The sequence below is a fragment of the Chanodichthys erythropterus genome, chromosome 11 (genome assembly GCF_024489055.1).
Source record: "Chanodichthys erythropterus isolate Z2021 chromosome 11, ASM2448905v1, whole genome shotgun sequence".
NCBI classification, from domain to species: Eukaryota; Metazoa; Chordata; class Actinopteri; order Cypriniformes; family Xenocyprididae; genus Chanodichthys; species Chanodichthys erythropterus.
In genome coordinates this window covers 35,359,770-35,383,065 of record NC_090231.1, presented here as the reverse complement: position 1 = coordinate 35,383,065, position 23,296 = coordinate 35,359,770, and the positions used below count along the sequence as shown (strand labels likewise).

The 23,296-nt window shown below is 37.6% G+C and overlaps 1 protein-coding gene across 5 annotated transcripts in view; it reads left to right on the top strand.

Annotated features, from left to right (window-relative positions):
• ccdc102a (coiled-coil domain containing 102A) overlaps window positions 1-23,296 on the top strand; it is a 96,424-nt gene that overhangs the window by 12,382 nt on the left and 60,746 nt on the right. For all 5 annotated transcript variants that reach the window (XR_010896418.1, XM_067400848.1, XM_067400846.1 and 2 more), the window contains exon 2: window positions 20,820-21,585. Coding sequence is in view for 4 of the 5 variants with exons in the window: in XM_067400848.1 (XP_067256949.1) it covers window positions 20,911-21,585 (675 nt within the window). In the remaining variant the exon portion in view is untranslated. The remainder of the gene's footprint in view (window positions 1-20,819; window positions 21,586-23,296) is intronic.

Sequence of the window (23,296 nt, the reverse complement as noted above, 5' to 3'; positions counted from 1 at the left end):
TTAAGGGTGTGGTCACATTTGTAGTTCGGTTCTCTTGGTTATTTTGGTCCAGACCAAAAAAGAAAATGATACATTTAGTCTAGGGATGTCACAGTAAGGGAATTTTCACACCGGTAAAAAGACTTGCGACAACACCAGTATAACCTATAACACCGGGTTGGGAGATATTGGAATCGGGGAGATGCTATCAAATTATATGCACGGTATTTAAATCGTTTTTAAATGAGCGCTCTCTTTTCACTTTTGAAATCGTTATCAATCATACTCTGTTTCAGGAGCAACAGTACTGACCGCACATTTTACAAGATAAGATATCTATCTGTTGCACACCCAATCCTTCACCATCGTCTTGTCATTCATCTCTCTTTACTCTCGTCATGTGATGAGTGAAATCTGCTCTTGCTGCTCTTGCTGACACCTGTACTGAACTGAAATGGGCAACATCATCACTCCTATGACAAGAAGAACCAGGTATGCTTGAGCATTCTGTCCTTTTTAGAGTTGCATATTGTGACATCACATCCTGTTTTTGGTTTTAGATGTCTTTGGTCCATGTTGCGTTCATATTTCAGTCAAACTGCACCAAAGTTTGTTTGGAAGCAGACCTAGTCACTTATTAAAAGGAAACACACTAACAGAGCAAACACACTAGAGTTTGTTTTAGTCGCACCAAACCTGCCAAGTGTGAACACACCCTAAGAAGCACCTTGTCTGCTTTGAATATGGATTTTAGATGGATGCAGAGACCTCAGCAGTTTTGCTGCTAGAGTAAGCAGATAAATGATATCACCTCTCTCGGGCCCTCATTCTGAGGCAGATCTATCCTTTTAAATAAGTAATGGCCATCTGACACTGCTGCAGATCACCACCAGCTTTGAAACTTGACTTCTGTCATCATTTTCTCAGCCTCATGTGATTCTAAACATTACTGACTATCTTCTGTAGGAGTAGTAGTTGCAGTAAAGAATTTGGTATGTGCATAGCCAATATACCATATATAATATGCAGGCTATTTCCAAGCAGTAGCAGTGATACAGTATAGTCACTCAGATCTGTAGTACGAACTACGAAGTGACTTATGGCTCAAAATCAATATCCATCTTACTGTGTCGAATGTAAATCACATTTCAGTCCAGTTAACTGTCAGCTGAGTCTAATTATTGTGTTTTCTGTGTCCATCACATCAGCTTTAGCACTTGCACTGCAGGAATTTAACACATTTAGCCCAAGGACAGGATCTAAGCCTCCTATGTTAATTAGTGTAGATGCACAGTGTCCTCATCAGTCTGCATTTAGAACTGTGGCATGCAGCAGGGGGCACATTTATAAACCTTATCAGCCTGGCTCATGAATATTAATTAGGTGGCATTTGGGGTGCTATTGCTTACCGATTGTGCATTTGTTTGTTCAGTCCATTGCCAATTCTTCACAGAAAGCTCACACAAATATGCATTTGAAAACAACCACCTATGAGCTGTCATAGTCATAAAGGATTTCACAATTTTATAGTGAAATTCACAATATTCCCTAATTTTCGTCAGCAAAGATATTGGAATATTATCTCTAATATTATGTGTATTGCCCAGCCCTTGTTGTTATGTATGTGTTGCTTCATTTAGTTTTGTAGACCACCATGGTTTCAACATTTATTGAGAGATCATCAGAATATTTGAGTAAGATATTGCCTGATTACACAAGCAGAAACAACTTCTGTTTTTGACTTCTGTTGCAATTTAGTTTTAGGTTATATTACAAGACATTACTCAGATTCATGCAATCTGCAAAAAATTATCTTTCTGATGTTCCCGTCCCATGATTTATATTTTAATTACCTAAAGATTCAAGATTGAAGTGTGTTGAATATGTGTTGGGACAGTCTCCTGCTCACCAGACACATTCCTTTGGTCGTGTTTTGTCTTTTGTTTTAATTGGTCCCTTTCAACTCTCAGATTGAGCTCAGTTGAGATTTCACTGCAGTTTTTGCCTCAAAGGCTCCTTAGCATTTCATAACCATTACTTGACTCATTACTTAGATTGTGTTTGATGGTTTCATTAAGGTAGCCAATTTTTCTGTCTGGAGTAGAAATTTCTTCTGACACATGTTGAGTAGTTTGATCTTCTCTTAGTATTTTCCTTGAGAAGATCACTCTCAATCTCCATAATACTTTGCCTGAAGCTGCTTTATAGAAGATAAGCCTAGGGTATTTTTGGAAATGCATATTTCGCTTTGCTTTTAGTTTAGTTTTTTGAAAACTGTAGAGAACAAGAGGATCTGGTTTGCTGTTAGAACCACTGATCATCATCAGTATGGTTATGTGTGAGCTGGATGTTTTCTTTGGGATGTTGTAGGTACTCCAGTATATGTGTGTGTGGGTTTGAGTGCAGTGTATATGCATTTGTCATTGAGTCATGGTTCAGGAATGCACATTTTGTCCTAGACAAGACTGATACCTGAAACCTAGAATACTGGAGATCTGGAGTTTCCCGTTGACACTGAGAAGTCGATATATGATGGGATTAATCATTGTGGACAATGTTGATGATTGAGAAATAATGGTCCCGTAATGATGCCCTTTATGAAAGGACTTTGGAAAGAAATATCATAGTGGAATTGGGAACTTGTCTAAAGTGTTCCAACCACGGCACACACCAGGCCTGCACAGATGAAGAGGAAGTGGTTTCTAACAGGCCTTTTGATATGGTCTTATTGGTCACAGGCACACTAGTCAGGCAGAGCCATAGTAAAATTATATTTGCTGGGTGGGGCTGCATGGAGTTGTTTTACACTTATTCTGCAGTTTTCCTTTACATTTATTCGAAAAAGACAAGCACAGGACAAAAACTGATCTTTGTTGTGACAGCTTAATTATTTCTGAGAGTTCACAGTTGAAATCACCAATCTAATAAATTTCCTGGCTGGTGAGTGCTGGTTTTTATTTTCAAGGGGTAGTTCACCCAAAAATGAATATTGTCATTAATTACTCACCCTCATGTTGTTCCACACCTGTAAGACCTTCGTTCATCTTCTGAACACAAATTAAGATATTTTTGATGAAATCCGAGAGGTATATGTATCGTCCATAGACAGCAATATAATCAACACTTTCAAGGTCCAGAAAGGTACTAAAGACATGACTGCAGTGGTTCAATCTTAATTTTATGAAGTGACGAGAACACTTTTTATGTGCAAAAACAAAACAAAAATAATGACTTTATTCAACAATCTCTTCCCTGTCATTATCCTTACACAGTTGACGCAGTAAGCAAGCACAGTGAAGGCTTCTGTGTTTACGTCCGAATGTCGGCTCAGTATTGGCCAAAGCTGCACACGTGAGCAGCACGACGCATGCATGTGATGTTGACGCAGGAGCCGGTCTATAATGAGTCGGCGGTCTGAAGTAGAACCTGGAAGCGATGAATGTAAATAACGTATGAGAATGTGAAAAAAAATTTTTAAATAAAATTTAACAACACTTAGGACAGTTGATGGGCCAGTGATGCATCATCACAAAGGTTTAAGCCTTGCTAATTGAATTATTCAAGTGCAAGAAGACGTGGAACTCGATTCGTTAGTCGCTGTGTGGGAAGTTTTCTGTGCGCAAACATCCAAAACACATGACTCAGACAGCATGCGAATTATGAATTGAACTGAATTAAATTTTCTAAAGTATGACTTTCTTGTTTCTGACAATTGGAAAAATATTAATAAATATCCTGACACATCCGAGCTTTATAATGGCAGTGATAGGGTTCAATGAGCATGAGCTGAACAAAGTGCTTCCATCCACATCCATCCATCATAAATATGTGCTCCACATGGCTCCGGGGGGGTTAATAAAGGCCTTCTGAAGCGAAATGATGCGTTTGTGTAAAATAAGTATCCATATTTAAACAAGTTATGAAGTCGAATATCTAGCTTCTGCCAAACAGCCCATACTCATTGAACCCTATCACTGCCAATTTAAAGCTCAGATGCATCAGGATATTTATTAATTTTTCTCAGATTGTCTTCGTCAGAAACAAGAAAGTCATATTCACCTAGGATGGCTTGAGGGTGAGTAAAGGTTGGGCTAATTTTCATTTCAAAGTCAACTAATCCTTTAAGTCACCGCTCATTGGCTGGTGTAGCAAAAAGTTAGTTTTAAGCACTGTTTTGAGGTTTTTTAGGCTAGATTCTTGTCAGATTTTATTGTTTGAATAAATATGTTATTAAAATGTAATCTGTTTCTATTCTATTCTATTCTATTCTATTCTATTCTATTCTATTCTATTCTATTCTATTCTATTCTATTCTCTGTTGTAATACTCCTGAAGGCAGTTTTCATGTGAATCTGCACGTGTCCTGCTAAGACAGTTTTGCACACTTGACTCTGAAATGGTAATACTGGCTTCAAAGTCAAACCCCTTGTAAGTGCAAATCACCACTGAAATTTTTCTGCTTAAATTTGCTTATGTTGCTGACTCTGGTCCAAAGTAACGCTGTAGTGGTTTGGACTTGTTTGTATGTTTGCATTGTTACCAAGTTCTGTAAACACTGCAGAACATCAGGGGCATTTTGTTTGATTCTTCATGAAGAGTTTGGGTCTAGTTTTTGTAATCCTTGGGTTCCATGCAAAGCTTTGTTTACAGCATGTAAAATGCATGCTAAAGTATGATTGAGTTATTCTGTTTGATGTTAGATTTTCTTTTTTGGCTGGCTTGGTTTCAAAGCTGAATGTTAAATTGAATCAAATGTCTTGTGTAGATGAGAGAGAGAAACCGAAATTGAAAAACACACAGTGTGCTGTGAAATTAAACTGAAAAAGTGGTTTCTTATAGTGTTACGACCCCTTCTCACTATTTCAACCCACTTGCTTTCTTCAGCAACTTATTTGCATGTAAACCCAGATTCATCATAGACGTTGCAACAACAATAATTGGTGAGGAAATGATTTTGAATGTTTGATTTTACAGCCCTAGTCTACATTCTCTCTCTTGCTGGAAAACACAAGTTTTCTAATGGGAGCAATTCACATCCAGACCCCTTGAGAGCTGTCCAGATCTCTGTCTTGTTTCACAATCACATGAATTATGAGGAAATTTGCTATTATGAGCACGACTGCATCTGTGCCAGCCACATCCCCACACACTGTGACACTCAATAGTCTTTTGTTCATAGCAAATTGATGAACTGGCAGCTAGTTTATAGGAATTTGTACTTATGTGTCCACCCCTGATATATTTAGGACAACTAAAACTGACTGGCCATGTTTTGGAGGCACTTTCATTATAGGAAAGGGCATTTAATGGCTAGATTGAGGGTATATTGGCTTTTATCTTTTGCTTGGATTTTGCTGTTTTGGATGAGTTGGTGCCAGTGAATGGTGAAGCTTCTGGAGTGTCGCTGCGCAGTTACAGCACAATTCTGAGTGTTGAAGCAAGGGGCTTCAAAACCTTTTTGACTTGACAATTTATTTATTATATATTTATTTATTACACATTTATTTTATGCTAAGTGTTCTACAAATACATTTACATATTTCTGTACTTAATATAAATACTCTGCAATTGTACTTTTTGTATACTAAATTGGTATACATAAAGTCTGCTAAATTGGAACAACTAATTTTCTACTTAATGCAAGTGCTGAGGTCCAATTAAAGATATACTTAAATATATTTGATAGTGCTCAAGTGGAAGTATATTTTAGGTACACTTTAAATATCTTGCATTTAAAGATTGATGTTATACAGTGATCAGAATATCCTTACTAATAGTGATATTAAATTACATTTTAGATTTAATATTAAGAAATGTGCATTGTGCAATAAAATAATAAATAAATCAAATTTATTACAAACAGTTTTAATTATAATATTTATATCAGTAAGTCTTAAGCCATATGTCAGTAAATATGTTAATGGATTTCTAGTACTTAGTGTAAAATGACTGTATTTTAAATACATTTTTGTCCACTAGGGTAACCACTGGAGGTTAGAAAAGAGAATGTTGCTAATATACACAACCTTCAGCTAGTGTGAATGCTGTTTAGGCAGAGCATAGGGATAATTAGACTATATGATTAACACACTGGCTCACAGCCATTTAAAATGATGCCATGAATTAAAATGAAATGTCACCTCTAAATGAATCCTTGGTGAGGTCTGAAAACAAATGCCTCATCAGTTCATTAAACCATGAAATTGGCTTTTATGGGCGTAATGTGGGAAGTGATACAGATAACATGAAAAAGTTGAGGCGAGGTCAAAAAGAAATTTTGGCAGTGAGATTGAGGATGAGAAGATTTATAGTGGGAAATTTTACTAGAGATGGATTGCAGAGAGTATACAAATATTTTTTCCCCTCATTTGAGCAAACGAGAGAGCTCATTTAATTGAATCAGCAAGTGATTGTTGTTTTGTCGTGCTGAGTTAAAAACACTCTTGAACTCTGTCGAGGATGAGTGACGTTATCTTTGTGTACAGATATGAATAACCTGTTAACAGATAAATTGTGGTTTTGTCACCTTTCAGTGACACTGAAAAAAATGCTTTCTGACAGGAAACGGAGGGTGGATGTGTTATAAACAAAATGGAACATTTTCTTAAATAATCTGCATTTTTTTATTAATCAAATCAGCCATCATAGAGTTGATGAAAATTTCAGTTAATAATTTAAATGATTAAATTATGTTTTTACAAAAGGCAATAGAAAATTAGTTTAGCATGCTGTGCATCTTTTTGCATTGCTATTACAACACTAGAAAACCAAAAATACTGCTCAAGTAGTTTTGTTTCCATGAGCCATTTTACACCTGGTCACTTCAAGCCATTTTCTCTGATCGGATAGCTGCAATCGGATCTGATTGTAAAAAAGACCAGGGGCCGTATTCACAAAACATTTTTTTTTCTTACCACTAAGTCTTCTCCTAAAATAGCAGTAAAAGTTCCTAGGTAAGAGTTTTCTCTTAAAACCTATTTACAAAGCTGCTGAGACAAACTTTTACTAAGAAATAGAGAGAAGTCTTAAACTAAGAGCAAGGGTGGGGTTGACCTCATTGCTACTGATGATGTCAATACACTTACTAACTATGACCACAGTGATGGCTGGTGGGGGAGGGGTCAGTGATTTAATCATAGAAATATTGTTGAATGAGCTAGTACTCAGGCCACCCGAGCTGCCCACAAGGCTATTGGTGCCGACGATAGGATATTATTTTCAATTTGTCTGCAATGTTTTATTCTCCAGCATTCAATTAACGAGTTCGTTTGCCCATATAATCTTTAGGGTATTAGGTTAGCTAATTTGGCTTGCTGTCCACTGAGGAGGGGCTCGATGAAGCATCTTCAACTCGAGCTCTGATACACCCCCAGTGAATAAATATAGGATATGATTACATAGGGCAAGGTACCTGAAATTAAGGTGGAGTTTGGGGAGGTGGAGGGATGCTGAAACAGCTGAGACTGAAGAGAGGTAAGCAGCTGCTTATATTCTCTGGCTGTTGATTGGAAGATTAGATGGGCTCGCTCCTCCCTAAATTACGTTTAGGAACTTCACTAAATTTTGCCTGTTCATAAATGAAACTTCATGTTATGTCATCGCACACTATTCTTGACTAAACTTTTGTAACTTTCATAGGTCAAAAGTTTCTTTAATTTAAATACGGAAGGCGGTCTGGCGGAAGCTAGATATTTTACTTAATAACTTGTTAAATATTTTTTTACACAATATAAAAAAAAATGTTTATGATGGATGGATGTGGATGGAGACAGCTCATACTCGTTTGGTAAAGCTTACTGCCATTATAAAGTGTTAGGATATTTATTAATATTTCTCCAAATGTGTTCATCAGAAATAAGAAAGTCATATACACCTTGGATGGCTTGAGGGTGAGTAAAGCTTCAATTTAAAGTGAACAACTAATCCTTTAAGGAGAAAAAAAAAAACTTTTTTATTGCAATATTTTTTATTTTACGTTAAAAGCTAAAAAGAAACCACTTGTACACATTCCTCATGTCTTGCATAATATAAAATAAATATAAAAATTAACACTGGCAACTCACAAATTTATAAATTGTAAAAAATTTGAAATGTGAGACCAGAAACACATCACATAACTGTAAGAGTAAAAAAAAAAAAAATAACTACACGTAAGGCGGATTGGGAAGTAACTAATTTCTGTATCCAATACGTCTGTCACATCACATTGCATTATTAGCTAGATTAAATAGCTCATTTAATGTCCTTCTCCATTTTACTGGACGGTATGACAGCTGACAGCCTCACAATGCGATAGATATAATTTACAGTAATCTGGAGAAGTTTTTATGAGCAGTGACACTAAAAAGTCTTCTTCTCCTCAGTCATTTTGACAGCTCTAGGTAAGGAACATAGGCTTACGGCACAGCACCGGATGTAAATAGGAAAAATGCAGAAGTGACTGTGCATAGAGTACATTTGGAGAGAAATAAAGTGCACAGCAATTTAAATGCAAAACCAGAAAAAACGCCTTTTAAAAGTGCGTATTGAACCGTGGATGTCGTACTGGATGGTTCAATATCATATTGAGAATTGTGGCATCCCTAGTAAATTTTACTCTTCCCAAAATGTTAAATAAATGTGAGAGTGGGTTATAGACTATGATTTGTTATAGCCAAGTATGATAGTGCTACTGCATCACGCACCGCTGCAGATGAGTAGCTGAGTATCTCTTCAGTAAGCCAACGTGCAAACTGACGCAAATAAAACTGAAAGACACTCAAAACTCAATCATCTTCATTAAGTTGTGAGAAGAAATGATCTTACCAGTGCTGATGTCGCTCTCTCCTATTGTGGTCTTTGATCTTGAAATAGGCTGATGATGAATTAAAATGCAGCTCATATCTGTTTTATTTTAATTGACGTTAAATTTGCATATAGCATGGGAATTGAAAATCAGATATATATATTCATTTTGCTGAGACACATTTATGCGGCCAAGTGTAAAATGATTCCATTTTAAAGGTGCCCTAGAATTAGAAATTGAATTTATCTTGGCATAGTTAAATAACAAGAGTTCAGTACATGGAAATGACATACATTGAGTCTCAGACTCCATTGTTTCCTCCTCCTTATATAAATCTCATTTGTTTAAAAGACCTCAGAAGAACAGGCAAATCTCAACGTAACACCAACAGTTATGTACCATTAATATGTACGCGCCTAATATTTGCATATGCCAGCCCATGTTCAAGCCATTAGACAAGGGCAGGACGTCTGGATGTGCACAGCTGAATCATCAGACTAGGTAAGCAAGCAAGGACAATAGCGAAAAATGGCAGATGGAGCGATAATAACTGACATGATCCATGATTACATGATATTTTTAGTGATATTTGTAAATTGTCTTTCTAAATGTTTTGTTAGCATGTTGCTAATGTACTGTTAAATGTGTTAAAGTTACCATCGTTTATTATTGTATTCACGGAGACAAGTCGTTATTTTCATTTTTTAAACACTTGCAGTCTGTATAATTCATAAACACAACTTCATTCTTTATAAATCTCTCCAACAGAGTGCTCCATGGCTAAAGCTAACATTACACAATCAAACTCATTCAGAATCAAATGTAAACATCCAAATAAATACTGTACTTATGCGATTAGACATGCTGCATGACGAACACTTTGTAAAGAACAATTTTGAGGGTTATATTAGCTGTGTGAACTTTGTTTATGCTGTTAAAGGCAAGCGCGAGCTCCGTGGGTGGCAAGCGTGAGCATTTAAAGGGGCCGCAGCCTGAATCTGCGCATATTTAATGATGCCCCAAAATAGGCAGTTAAAAAAATTAATTAAAAAGAAAATCTTGAAAATAAAAAAAAAGATCAAAATTTTGAGCTGAAACTACAGACACATTCAAGGGACACCTTAGACTTATATTACATCTTTTAAAAAGATGTAATATATGGCACCTTTAACAAATCAGATAGATATCCGATCAGTAAAAACACATGAAGTGACCAGATGTAAACAGGCCCCATCCCATGAAACTTTTGGATCATAATTGTTGAAATTTTGTAGAACATAATGATCATTCTTATCATATGACAATTGCAGGGTTTATTATATAATTTGACAAACATTAAATTGTGTGTTTTTTATAGAGAATAACTTAGGAACTACATGATATTCATGTCTTGTTTGATAAGGTTTAAACTTTTCATGCTTAACATCCAACCTGCCAAACATGTTTCTTCTTGCTCTGTAACCACACTGCATAGCATCAATTTGAACTTCCTGCCAGAGATCAGCAGTTCTGCAATGAACAGTGATCAATAGTTCAAGAGCATTTTAATTAAGTTATAAATCCATTGTTGTAAAATTGCCTTTATTTGAAAGTTCATCCACTTTTTTTTATATTCTCTCTAATTGTATTAGTTTTTCTAAACTGAATATTTGATGGCAACATGCTTTCCTAAATCTTTATTTCTGGTGAGTTTTGGCCTTGATATTTCAGATTGCTCTCTCCCCCTGCACTTTCCCTTTTTAGTCTGAAGTTATTTCATGGATCATATGGTTGCAGAAATGTAGCATTGCCTTCCTCGCTGTGAAGAAAGACTGATCCGCTCATGTTAATGGAAAACTGCCTCAGTGGAACCGACCAAAGTCACATGGTCAAGCTGGAGGAAGCGTTCGTCACGGGTCTGAGATTGCCACAGCGAAACTACAGCCATTTGTTTTACTTTGCTTGTTTATGGCCTGGTTCTAATCAACACAAATTCTCAATTGATCGGTGAGCTCCCCTAGAGAGACAGCAGATTAAATGGGATTAATTTGTCACACGCTGCATAATATGGTACAAATTAATGTCCACTTTTTTTTTTTTATTATTTGTTTTACTTTGCACTGAACTGCATTTCCCTGTCCCAGCGCACATGTACATTTCACGGCATGTCTGACTCTGTCACACAGTGTTTTGCCCTTTTATTCTTGCTTTCACAGGATGTTTATAAATCACACATCCTGTCTGTGCTGTGGACGAGCAAGAGACCTAAAAAGACATGGACAAAGAGAGTGGACACAGAGCGACTTGCTCAGCTGTAAATAAGTGTAGTTTATTTCATCAGTGGCAGGAAGAATCCTATTCAGGAGAAATGTCCTCTGCCATCTGCCCCTTCCACAAAGACTTTCCCTCTTTCCCCTCCACCAACTGTCTTTTCCTCCTGAATTTCTGTCCCATTTCCTCTCCGTCTTCCTCAACTCTTTGCCCTCTGCCACGGCTTCTTTTCATACCTTTCCTCCCTAAGTTTGACTGTCTGCATTATTCAGTCTGGCTTGGATTATTCCAGTCCATTTACATTTTACATTTTCCAGGATCCTTATCGTACACATGAATCTGTCAGCTTTTTACATCTGATCCTTATTAAACTGCATCAACGTACACACACTCCATATAACTGGCGCTATATGACCATTATACCATTAGCCGTGGTAAGAAGAATGCATTGTTCATTGAGTCATTAATTCCCTGTTTTCATCTTTAAGCCTTGAGCATGTATGTGTGGGCTGTTGGGTATCATTAACATACATTAGTTTGTCACAGGATATAGGCTACATTACATACATGCACCTATACACTGTAGTCTCCCAAGACCATATGTTGGCCAAGCTGAGGATACAGGGAGCGCAGCGTTTGTCTGTTATGTCATGTTGGTGGATGTTCAGAATGATGGATTTGGTTTAAAGGCGGACAATGGACCCCGAGGACAAACTGCACTGTGTGAGGCTCATTCAGGTCGTTTAGTTTCAGAAAGGCAGAATAATTTTTTATTAGCCCAGGTCTACTTATTGTATAGTATACTAAGTCATGACAAGTTATAATATATTAGCAGTCATAAAAGGAGCATAATATCATTTGACCATATTTGTGTGTGGTCTCATATTCTTTTGTGAACCTTGTATCATGTGCAAACCAAGTGTGTGGAAAACACAGTTAAGCCTTGTTAGTTCATATTTCCCTAAATGACAACAGTTATCGAAGTGATCTCATAGTCACTGCTGTTATTCTCTCCCACTTTATTAGATTTTTCAGTGATTCCTCTCCAGGCAAATGCTTCCTTGGGGTACTTAAGTGGCATAAGATAAAAGAGATTTAGTAACGTTAAATATTCTTTCATTATTATGCACCACTCTGCAGCTTGGTCCTCACATCGCCCCCTGCTGTAAGGTTGAGGAATACCACTGTGCTATAACTGCAAGTATAAAATTCTGTCCTAGCTGTTGGTGGATTTGACTCATTTTTGTGCTGTAGGCAAAAACTACATGTCCCTTCATTAAACCCACTCGAGTGAAGGATTGACTGTCATACATTGTGTCAGTTTTCCTGGACTCCCTCAGGGTAGTTTGCACTGTGATTGTTTCCTTTTCCTATTTAATGAACGTAGGCTTGCTGCGGTAGTCGGTGTTATCTGTATTACACGGTGTTTACCGATTACATTACTTGACCACCGCGGCACTGCCCCCCACTGTCGTTTAGCTTTTTTATAGAAATAAAAGTCATTTAGTTCAGTTGGACACCGGACTACTATTATAAACTAAAAATGTCTGCTCTGCTCCATACAGCAAGATCTGTGTGATGAGATGAATGACAGGACGATGGCGGAGGATTTGGTGCGCAACAGATCCTGCGAGTCGAATATCTTATCCTGTAAAATGACTTTTCATCTTTTCATGTTTATAAATAAAGTTTATATAATGGTGTGAGAATTTCCTCACTGTGTCAGTCCCGAATGAAAGGCAGAAATCTGATACATTTAGAAAATTGAGAGACTTATGTAGAGGAAAATGGCTGTTTGCATTTCATAGCTTGTTGTGCTTTGTCTGACAAATTGACAAGTATGGTTTTGTAGCTATCATCATTTCTGTGCTCTATATGCCCCCTCCACATCCCGGGAGGATTGACATCATACTGTGAAATCACAAGTTTAGGCATAATCCTGTCTTGTCTCGTCAGTATTTCTTCCCTTTCTGCATGGTATGTGTTGTGTTGCTGCTTCTCTTTCAACTTTTCATCACCTTCTGTCTTTGTCCTACTTTTGCTTCCTGTTTTTCCTCCCCATTTTAATCTTACAATGTTTTTATTTTGAAAAAGAGGGCTTTTTTTTTTTTTTTTTTTTTGGAAGTTAATCAAGAGAGGGTTTACAATAACGAATCAAGTCACATTATGAGGTTTGATGTCGCTATTTCATTATATAAAGTCCTGTTGCAAAATATAAAATCACAACATGATATATAATGTGAGAACTGGGACATATATATTTGCTCTGAGGCAGAAATGGGCTTCCACTGTAACGTTCTTCCCAATAGCTCTATTCAACTCGCTTGTTCAGTGTTTTGCATGACTGAAATCTTGTTCTGGTTGATACATGGTCTCAGCCCTGACCTTGAACTCATAATCTGCTCATGGCAGGATTTTGAGTGTTTATTATTGTCGTTTCATGCGTTGCTGAATGAGATTATGAGGAGATTAACATCTTAATGCTTAACACCCCTCAAATGAGCACTACCCTTTGACATATGACCAGTTCTCGGTTTATCTCTTTCTCTTTAGCTGCTTTAACTTCATCATTCTCTCTATTACATGCTACTCTATATGTAAGACCTTCTAACTCCCTGATCCATTAAATTCCTCTTGGGATACTAGCTTTGATCAAGTTACTTGAGGTTATTTTAACAAGAGGCCCCTGTAAGTGTGTGACAGATTCGGCTGACCCCCAAATGAACCTTTTCCTTATGTCTCACTAAGTCAGTGAATTGACATCTGTCCCTCTTTTTGTAGTTTTTTCGTATGAATGTCAAGACTGTTTTCACTGGTGCACAATTGTGCATGTGGGTGAATTAGATATTTTTTGTTGTTGTTGTTGTTGCTATTATCATTTTTTCATCAAATTTGTTATTTAATTGTGCAGTTTACTTAGAAATTTGTAGCAAATCTCAAAATGAATATCCTTTTTTAATGCTGTAGATTATAATGTTGTGATGCCTTGATTCACTTGTAGCATTTAAAATAGTTGATTTTTTACATTTTTTTTATTTAGAAAAAATTTATTGGCCATAACATAAGAATACTAATAGCAAACCAAAAAATAAGGAAAAACTTAATGTTCACCCGTTGATGCCCTCAGAGATGTTATCTGTTCTTTGTGAAATTCGTTTCACTTTAAAGGTGTCCAAGTAATTTTCTGTTCCAGACATAAAATAAGGAGACACCATATGTTACCCATTTCTCAGACAAAATGTATTAACCACAGATGATCCCAGTACTATGCATGACCTGCAGATTTCATGCATATAGTAGTGTGTGTACATAGTGTTGCTACACATTTTAAACTTCGAACATGATTTATTTGAGTTTTTCTTGGGTTTTTTTGTGCGTATATCCTGTCACACCATATGAACATTTGAATGTTCATTCCAAGATTAGGTGTAGAAATAATTAAAAACTAACTGAAATTAAACTCAACTAATGCACTGTTTAATCAGCAGTATAGACATTTTTTGTGTAGGGCTGCCCCTGACTAAAGATTTTTCCAGTTGACTAGTAGTCGTTCATTTAAGTTCATTTATGTGACGTGTTGCTGTTCAGGGAGACCGAGACAGCAGAAATCACATCCTGTTTTCTTTATTTTATAAAAACACAATGTTTGATGTATTACTCTTATCTGTATGACAAAAAATGATGGAGCGTTTTAAGTTGAAAAAATGTAAGTGGTTGTGCAGTACAGCACACTATACATTAGCTGCCTTCCACACTCTGCACAAACACTTGGATATACAGTATGATAGCGTACATTTATCTAGGTTAATGTTAAAGCGAGCAGCCATGTAAAGTTGCTACTACTTGCCTGTTTCAAATGATAAGCCATGTTTGAGGTCAGTGGACGATAGGCAAACGTTTCGATTTCCTGCCCGCCGTACTGTAATTGCCACAATGACACAAGGCCCAGTCAGTCACATGTGTCGTACTGGTGTTTCTTTGCACTGGTTATGTACAGTAGATGAAAAAGACGCCCATCAGCCAGCTCTGCGATGTTGAAATCAGTCTCGACAGCAGACGTGCCTAGAGGGGCTATAGTTGTTGTTGTTTTTACTGTGTGACATTTTTGGCTTGTCTACCAGTTTCTGGAGTGTGAATCATTCAAATTTAACCAGCCGTGTCACAGTGTGAGGTAATGACAAGCTTGAGAAGAAAGCTAAAGCTGAACATGTTTACACTTTCTCTTATTTCTCTGTAAACTTTTGTAGAGAAAATAAAGGATCTCTTTTGAAATTACATGCCATTTATTGTACTGTCTTCCTGAATCACTAACTGTTCAAGTTAAACTTAATGCAGAACAGAGAAAATGATGTTGCAGTGGATGCCTCTGTTTTCCCCCCCCCAGTATTATGAGTATTTCTGGTTGCGGTATGGGTTACGTCCAGTGGTTTGGGGATTTAAAGTAAACGGCAGCCCCGGCTGGCTGACTATTTGGTCTCAAGTTAGGTTCTTTTATTAAACCAGAATATTTAAAGCATACTAAGACTTAATGTTTTATAATACTGCATAATTCATATGCCCTAAAGAATCAGTATGACAGTTCCTCTTAGGATATTTTTTCAGTGAATCAAAGCAAAACAGAGAGTAGATCTTTCTATCCTCCCTTCTCCACTTTATTTTAACTTGTTGTGCTGTCTGTTATGGTACTGTATATCATTTTGTGTTAACAGTATCATTACAGTTTGGCTGTCTCTAACTTTTGAGCAAGTTTGCTTGGCTGTAAAGATAAGATTTTAAGATTTGCTTATTTACACTTGCCAAGAGCACTTTCATCCGAGACAGCGGAAGATGTTTTATCAAGATCATCTACTCTAATGTGGAACGCAAAATGATTGTTGTCACTTTCACAGTCTGCGGTCGGAGACCACATGCGCTACAAGCAGACAAACTTCCTCTTCCTTTAGGGGCAAATTCCTCTGAAAACCACAAGGATCACAGATCACAGCCAAGGTGTGCTTTCACTCTCGCATCACTGAAATTTATGTTAACGCATGCTGTGCTTATAATACTCCCTTCTCTTGGATATTTCAGAACATTTCTATTGACTTTTTGGGTTCAGGTTCACATTTTTCTGTCTATGTTTAAGATCTCTGCAACATTACTCACTCCCTGCCCTGAGTCTCACTGTCTTTTAACACTTTACTTCAACCTGTGGGAAGGTTTTTCCTGAGGCTATTCTTTGATAAGCATCGCTGATGAACCAGGGAACAAAAGATTGTGTTCCTGGCTTTATGTCAGGAGGTGACAATAGGGCATTTGAAGTAAAATGGACTGCAGCCATCAGATCGGTTTTCACTTTCCCTGGACCCTGTGAGTGACACTGTGTCTCAGTTCCTCCAACACCTACAGAGCCACTGGGAAAAACACAAATGGATAGTGTTTTACACAGGGGGTTTATTTACATCCTGCATTTAAGAACTCTTCAGATTTGTAATTCATTGCTTGCTGAGTTTGGACAGATGAGATGTTGCTCAGTGTGTGGTCTCGGTTGTTTAAAACTTTCCTGTGATGTAATAGCAATGACTGTTCTGGGGCCTCATGTATAAAACTTTGCATATAATCCTAGAAGATGTGTACACACAAACTGTATTTTTTTTTTTTTTTTTAACGTGCACAGGTTTTTTAGATTTGTTAAACCATGCGTAAACTCAGAGTCTGCTTTTTTATATAAATCCCAGATAGTATATGCACAAGCTTCATTCTCCAAAATGACCAGAAATGAAGCTAAACAACACTGGTTTTATTATGCATAACCTCATCTGCATATAATTTACATATTCTGTGCATATTGCCCTCCAGGCAGGTATGTGATATTTCCTAGAAGCCTATGAAAACTGATGATGCAGACTGTGAATGTCATGAATATTTGTTTATAAATGAATTAACACTGCAAAGCTATTTTTTCTTAAAGGGGTCATGAACTATTATTATTATTTTATACTGTTACTTTATAATGAGGTGCACTTAGTGTTAGTGTGATTTATACAACAAAAATGGTCATAAATTAGAAATAAAAGGCCATTTTTCTAACCTGCTTTTAGCCCTATGATTTAAATGCTCTGTTTTAAGGGGTGTGTCTGCTGTGAAACTTCAGTGTAAACGCCCAATGCTGTGATTGGCTAACATCTTTGCATATGAAATAAGTATTACATGTGGAACTCTCTCAGTCTTTTTCTACTTTCTACAGCTGTTGAGATTAACTAATTAATCTCAACAGCTGTAGAAATGACTGATCATAGATCAGGCATTGGAATTAACTTGGTTACTTGCATGTTGTGGCATTACTGTTCGGTCTCTATCTTACAGTAAAAGCCTGCACTGAAATTGTGACTGAATTACTAAAGAATCCACAGTGAAATGTACTGAACAAACAATCAGTGTTTTCCTAGCATTAGTATCCTTTGGAAGGTAATATTATTTTTTTAAGGCCAGAGTATACTTCACTTTTTAGAAAGTGCCCTCATTTTTACAACTCTAGCATGAAAGAAAACAAAGATGTTTATATGGGTTGTAACTCATAAAGGTATTTCAATTTGTCGCAGTGCACATGCGTTGAACACCTGCGTACGCGTACGAGTCAAGTGATGTATACTTTGCAACTGTGCGTTCAACTATGCGATGAAGTATACTTTCTGTCCTAGTCCAGTTATCCTGTATCTCATCTCACTAATGCACCAGCGGGCGTGGCCAAGGATGCGATGACGTGAAGTAGTCGTTGATTAGCTTCTGCAAAGGAGGTCTGAGATCTTGCATGTCAAAAGATCAAGGAAAATTTAAATTCATGACTACTTAAATCAGTATCTTTGTCTTGTCCAGATAAAATATCTAAACATCCTTAAAATGAAATCAGTTTACCGGCGAAGCAAAACTATGAGATTGCTCCTGGTTGATTCGATCAACTAAAGACCTTTGTTCTTTTGCTGAAGAACAACTGCACATTGTTTTAACAATTTTTCCTTGAAATGCCAAGCATAATGGGGCTAATTTGTTTGGCTTATCCCTCATTTTTCATACTTTCAGGTATTGTTTGCTATTCTCTCTCAAAGATCATCGTTTGTCTTAGTGCTCATTGTATTTTTTGCCCATTTAACATACTTTGTCTTGGCAAAGATTCTAATCGATTTCTTTGTGCTTGAACTTAACTAGCTTTTGTATACACTCCATTATGCCTGTCGGCCTCATTCTGTTTTGGTAAAGGGTACTGTGAGCTTCCAGATGTTTCCTTGGCAGTGAAATATGATCTAAAATGGGTGAGTCAGCTTGGTTCAATGGTGAATTAAACTTATGGCCGCAAATTTGTGGCTTTAAGATTTCCTATTGAGGGTATACACTATAGGAGCAGTGTTTGGGGAAAATAGTTGTGGCAAGAGGGAAACCATTTAATCCTCTAATGCAGGTCATAATTAACCTGGCTTTGTAGTTTTTCATTAAATATGATCGTTTTTTGTATGAGGCAAGTGTTTCTCAATTTGACCAAGTGCTTGAATGTATTTGAATTCTCAACAGTGTGTTCAGTAGACATTTACTTCTTCCTTGAATGTTGTGATTTGAAGTCCCTAACGTGATGCTAGCAAGATAACCCTAGGACAACCAGCTTAATCTTAATCTTAATCTTAAATTTTGCTAGACCAGCACCAAACCAGTATGGAAACCCATGCTGGCCTTATATCTGCTCTGTGGGAAGATGAAATCTTCTGTTAATGTTTATCTTTAAGATATTTGTTGAGCTTTTTTGTTGTGTGCAGGTTTTCCCCTCTGGTCAAAAATGTATTAATGAATTCCCCCAACCATTTTTTTTTTTTTTTTTTTTACTTTAGACAAAAGGCAAGCCTGAAACTTCAACCAAATCTGTCACTTTTCAGCAAGTCTTTACTCTTCCTTTGAAATCAACTGCTCTTTATTCTAGCTGTCAGCAGTATAGCAGCGGGTCCAGTTACACATTTTCCCCTTCTCTTGCTCTTTCCTCACCTCTTTCTCTTCATCCACTCGTCTCTCCGTGCTGCTCGTGTTTCTGCTAGAGATGCTGCTCAGATTGCATCATCAGGGTTAATCAGGATCTCCCGTGAAAGCCTCTGGAGCTAATTAAAATGTTCTGCCTCTTTCTCCTTTTCTCACTTGCGCTTTTTTGTTGCTTTTTGTTGCCCTTTGACATCCTTGCAGGAGCTCATTGGCATGACAACTGCTTTGCCTCTAACATATCAGCTGTAGCTTACTAAAGAGACATCCGTTGACATATAGACTAAACCATGTTGTAGCCTGTGCTGATCCAGGATACTGATTTATTGTCCCCTTGACCCACAGTGGCAGCAGTTGCTGTTCTTTGCCACCAAAACCCTTGTGCACCCTCCTAGCTTGCAGAAAACCTAATAGTCTAAACATTTTTTCCCCAGCTGAGCTAATAAAAAGGGGGCTTTTGTATGAGTAGTGTTTTATGAGGAGCCTATGCCTGTTTCTTGCCCCAATACATACTAATTCACAAGTCGGCAGTTCCCAAAGCCACAGGCCCCACCCGTAAACTTCCTCAGGGTTTGAATAGTGCCGTATGCATTTTTTTTTTTTTTTTTTTTTTTTTTATGCCACAGTAAACTTTACAGTAGTGCTCTTACAATGGAAATCTTTGGGGGAAGACATTGCACCAGAATAAATGTAAAATAAGTATAGGCACAATACTTAAACATTTTGCATGTTAACATTAGACTACAGAGATAAAAATCACTTGTGTATGCAAAGTTATGTATCGGTTTTTAAAATCCTATCATTTAACATTTAAAGTCAGTAAACTATGTAACTTTTGCACAAGGATATTAAAAATGCCAGGAGGAGGAAAATGAACCCACATAAATTGTCAGTACCACATGTATGGAAGTACATTAATGATACAAATCTTCCATACTAACAAAGTTTAAAAAAAAAAATAAAATAAAAAAAGATAAAAAAAAAAAAAGGTAATCCATCAAATTTCCATTTTAGACTTCCATTTTAGGTGCATTAATATACTCATAATGTTTGTTTGTTCCACAGAAAAATAACAAGATAAGTGAGTTCATGTCTGTGTATAACATTATTTGTACCTAAGTTTTAAAGCACATTATGATGTTTTCCTAGAAATTTTTTTTTGGCTTAGACAGATGACATGCTCAGTTGTCTTACAGGTCAGATAGAGGTCTGTTTTTAAAAATATAATAAATCTAATCCTTGTTCACCAAAGCCTCGCACTTTTTACATACACAAACACAAGTTCCTACTCCCCTAAGCTGTAGGGCTGTAACTCTTTCCTCATGGATGAAGAGAGATGCTGGCTGCTCTGGCAGAAGGCTTTTGACCTGGAACCTCCTCCTTTGCAACCCTGCACTCTTTTAAGTAAATACAGCCCTGTGTGTGGGAGTGTGAGAAAGGGAGAGCACTTGTAAATTAAAGCTGCACTTGGTTGTCATGGTGTGGTCTGGATTATTCTACAATATTAATGTTGTTGGCCTTGTTGCAATGACATGTTGACAGAGAGAATTCTTTTTCTCTCATTTTGCTCTCTCTGCTCCTGTATGTCTTTGTCACCTACTGAATTTATATGTATACTGCTTTTCAGAGCCAATTATTGTTCTTTTTTTTTTTTTTTAGTCCTATCTGTAATTTTGTTCAAAATGAAACATTGCAATATATATATATATATATATATATATAATATATATAATATATATATAATATATATACGAATTGAACAGATCTCTTCAGTTTACTCTTCTAAACTCATCTTGCTCTTGCTTCACAGAAAAGCATCATGTTGATGTGGATTATGGCTTCCTGATCAGATCTTCCTTACCACTATCTTCTCTATCCCTGGACTCATCATTGGCTCAGTGATGAATCACACACCCAGCCCCCACATGACAGAGGCCGCCAAGTCTGGGGCGGGCTTGTTGTGCGGCCTGGGCCTTGGCCCAGATCGGGTGCGATCCCCGGACAGCCTGACCCACACACCCAGCCCGTCAGGGGGAACGCCCAGTTCAAGCCCTCCTCTGCTGCTGTCTCCAGGGCTGGGCTGTGATGGTGTTGGGGACTGGGAGAGCCGCGAGGAGCTGCGTCTGCGCGAGCTGGAGGAGGCTCGGGCACGGGCAGCTCAGATGGAGAAGACTATGCGCTGGTGGTCGGACTGTACGGCAAACTGGAGGGAGAAGTGGAGTAAGGTGCGGGCCGAACGCAACAGGGCACGGGATGAGGTCAGGCAGTTGAGACAACGTCTGGATGCCCTTACCAAAGAGCTGACGGGGGCACGACGGGAGCGCCAGGAGCTGGCGGCGGAAAACGAACAACTGCGTCTGGAAGCCCAAAGAGTCAGAGCTGAACAGAACTCTCCAGAGAATGCTTCCACTGCACCAGCATCCAACTCTTCAACTGCCTCCACACACTCAAACCAGCCAAGGGAAGCAGACATCAAGCATAACAATCAGGACGAGGAGAATGTGAGAGATGGGCCAGGCTCTCCAGAGCAGGAACCTGTGAGAGATGTAGGCACTGACAAACTAGACAGGCAAAAGGTGAGTGCCCCTCAGTTGGAAAGATGTAAATCTACATATGTGACCCGTGCTCGCAAAATGAGTCAGAATGTGCACGGGCTAATTTCGAGCTACAGGCCAAACAAGTGAAAATTGTGTTTTTTTTTACAAAAATTAGTTCATTAAGCCGTTGTCTAGCAATCCCAATGCTCCAAATAGCAATTAAACATTTAAAATGATCTTTACTTGTACATTTTCTGAGAGGAGTACCTTTCCTTTGACCATGAAAAATGCAGTTTTTCTCTGCTCGCTTCTCGTCTACTAGCGCTTTCAAACTTGTGCAGAGGGGTATCGTTGTAAAGTGCAGCATTCCAATTTTGTGAATATTCATAGCAAATTCTCGATGGCATGAGTCTGAACCAATGAAATGTGATTTTCAAACTCATGCTGAAGTAAACAAAACAATCTCTCTAGCGCTGACTGTATTGCACACTATAAACACAATCAAACTTCAAAAAACCACGAAAAACGGGACCTTTAATGTTAATCAAACAATTGTGGAATCATGGAAAAAAGTTGAGTATATATTTTCCTATAGATATAGGTTTTGACTTGATTTGTGCCAAATTTGGTGGTATTACCAGGGATTTTAAGGTATGGTTGCTAGATGATTTAGTTTTGAAACCTTCAGAAAACTTTAACTCAATTTTTCTCAAAATTGACTTTGCTGACTATATCGACTTCAAACAGGTGTAGCGCAGTCATTTTTTTGTCAGATTCCAACAAACCATACATAATTTTTAAGGTTTATAAAGAGAATATGATAATAACAATAACTCACTTTTGAAAATCGCTCATTGCGACTCATTTTGCCAGAATGGTTCACATATTTTTAAAAAGGACTAGTCGGTGGGTTGCCTGAATTTACCAGACCCCAACTGGAAATCAACTACATAGACCGAAACAGAGTGCAGAAGTTGGAGCTAGGGTGTTTTCTCAGAGGAACAAGGGACTAAGTAGAAAAAAAAATCAGTAATTCGGTTGCAAGAAGAACCAAAACCGTTGAGAACGTACTGGAGTTCACAAGAACAGTATGCCAGATAATTTAAGTAAACTCTGTAACGGTTTGCAGAATGCACACCCAAGTTTGGAGCGAACATCATCCAAACGAACCAAACTTTGATGTCAAATGAACCCAGTGTGCACCAAAGTAAAACTGAATGAGAATTTTTTTAAAAAAAAAAGAAAGAATATCAGATGCTCAAATCATATGACAAACCCAAAGAATAACCAAGGTTGTTATCTCTCAGTACAGGTAGACAACTGTAAATAGGTCAGCCACAGACCTGGTTCAGTGCACCTCCCTGTGATTTCTTTACCTGACTCTGTGCTTTTTGCATGTGTGCTGGTTTCTTTTTGGTCCTATTATTAGAACCAGCACAACCCCCCCATGCGTTTCACCCATGGGGCCACAGCCAGGGGTACCGCGCCACTTCTCACTACCCAGAAACCCCTTTTTCATTCCTAGACTCGTTTGAGCATGTCTGTTATTTCCTTAATGTGTTTTTAACTAATCTTTCAAAAGAATTACCCCTCACTCAAATGTCCACCTCTTTTTTTGGTTGACAAATAGGTGCAAAGACATCGCACCAGCAGAGAGAGGGAAGGAAAAATTAATATCAATGTCACACTTGACCTTCAGAGTTTCAAGCATGATGGATGTATATTTCTGCACAGATATCAACAGGGGGTA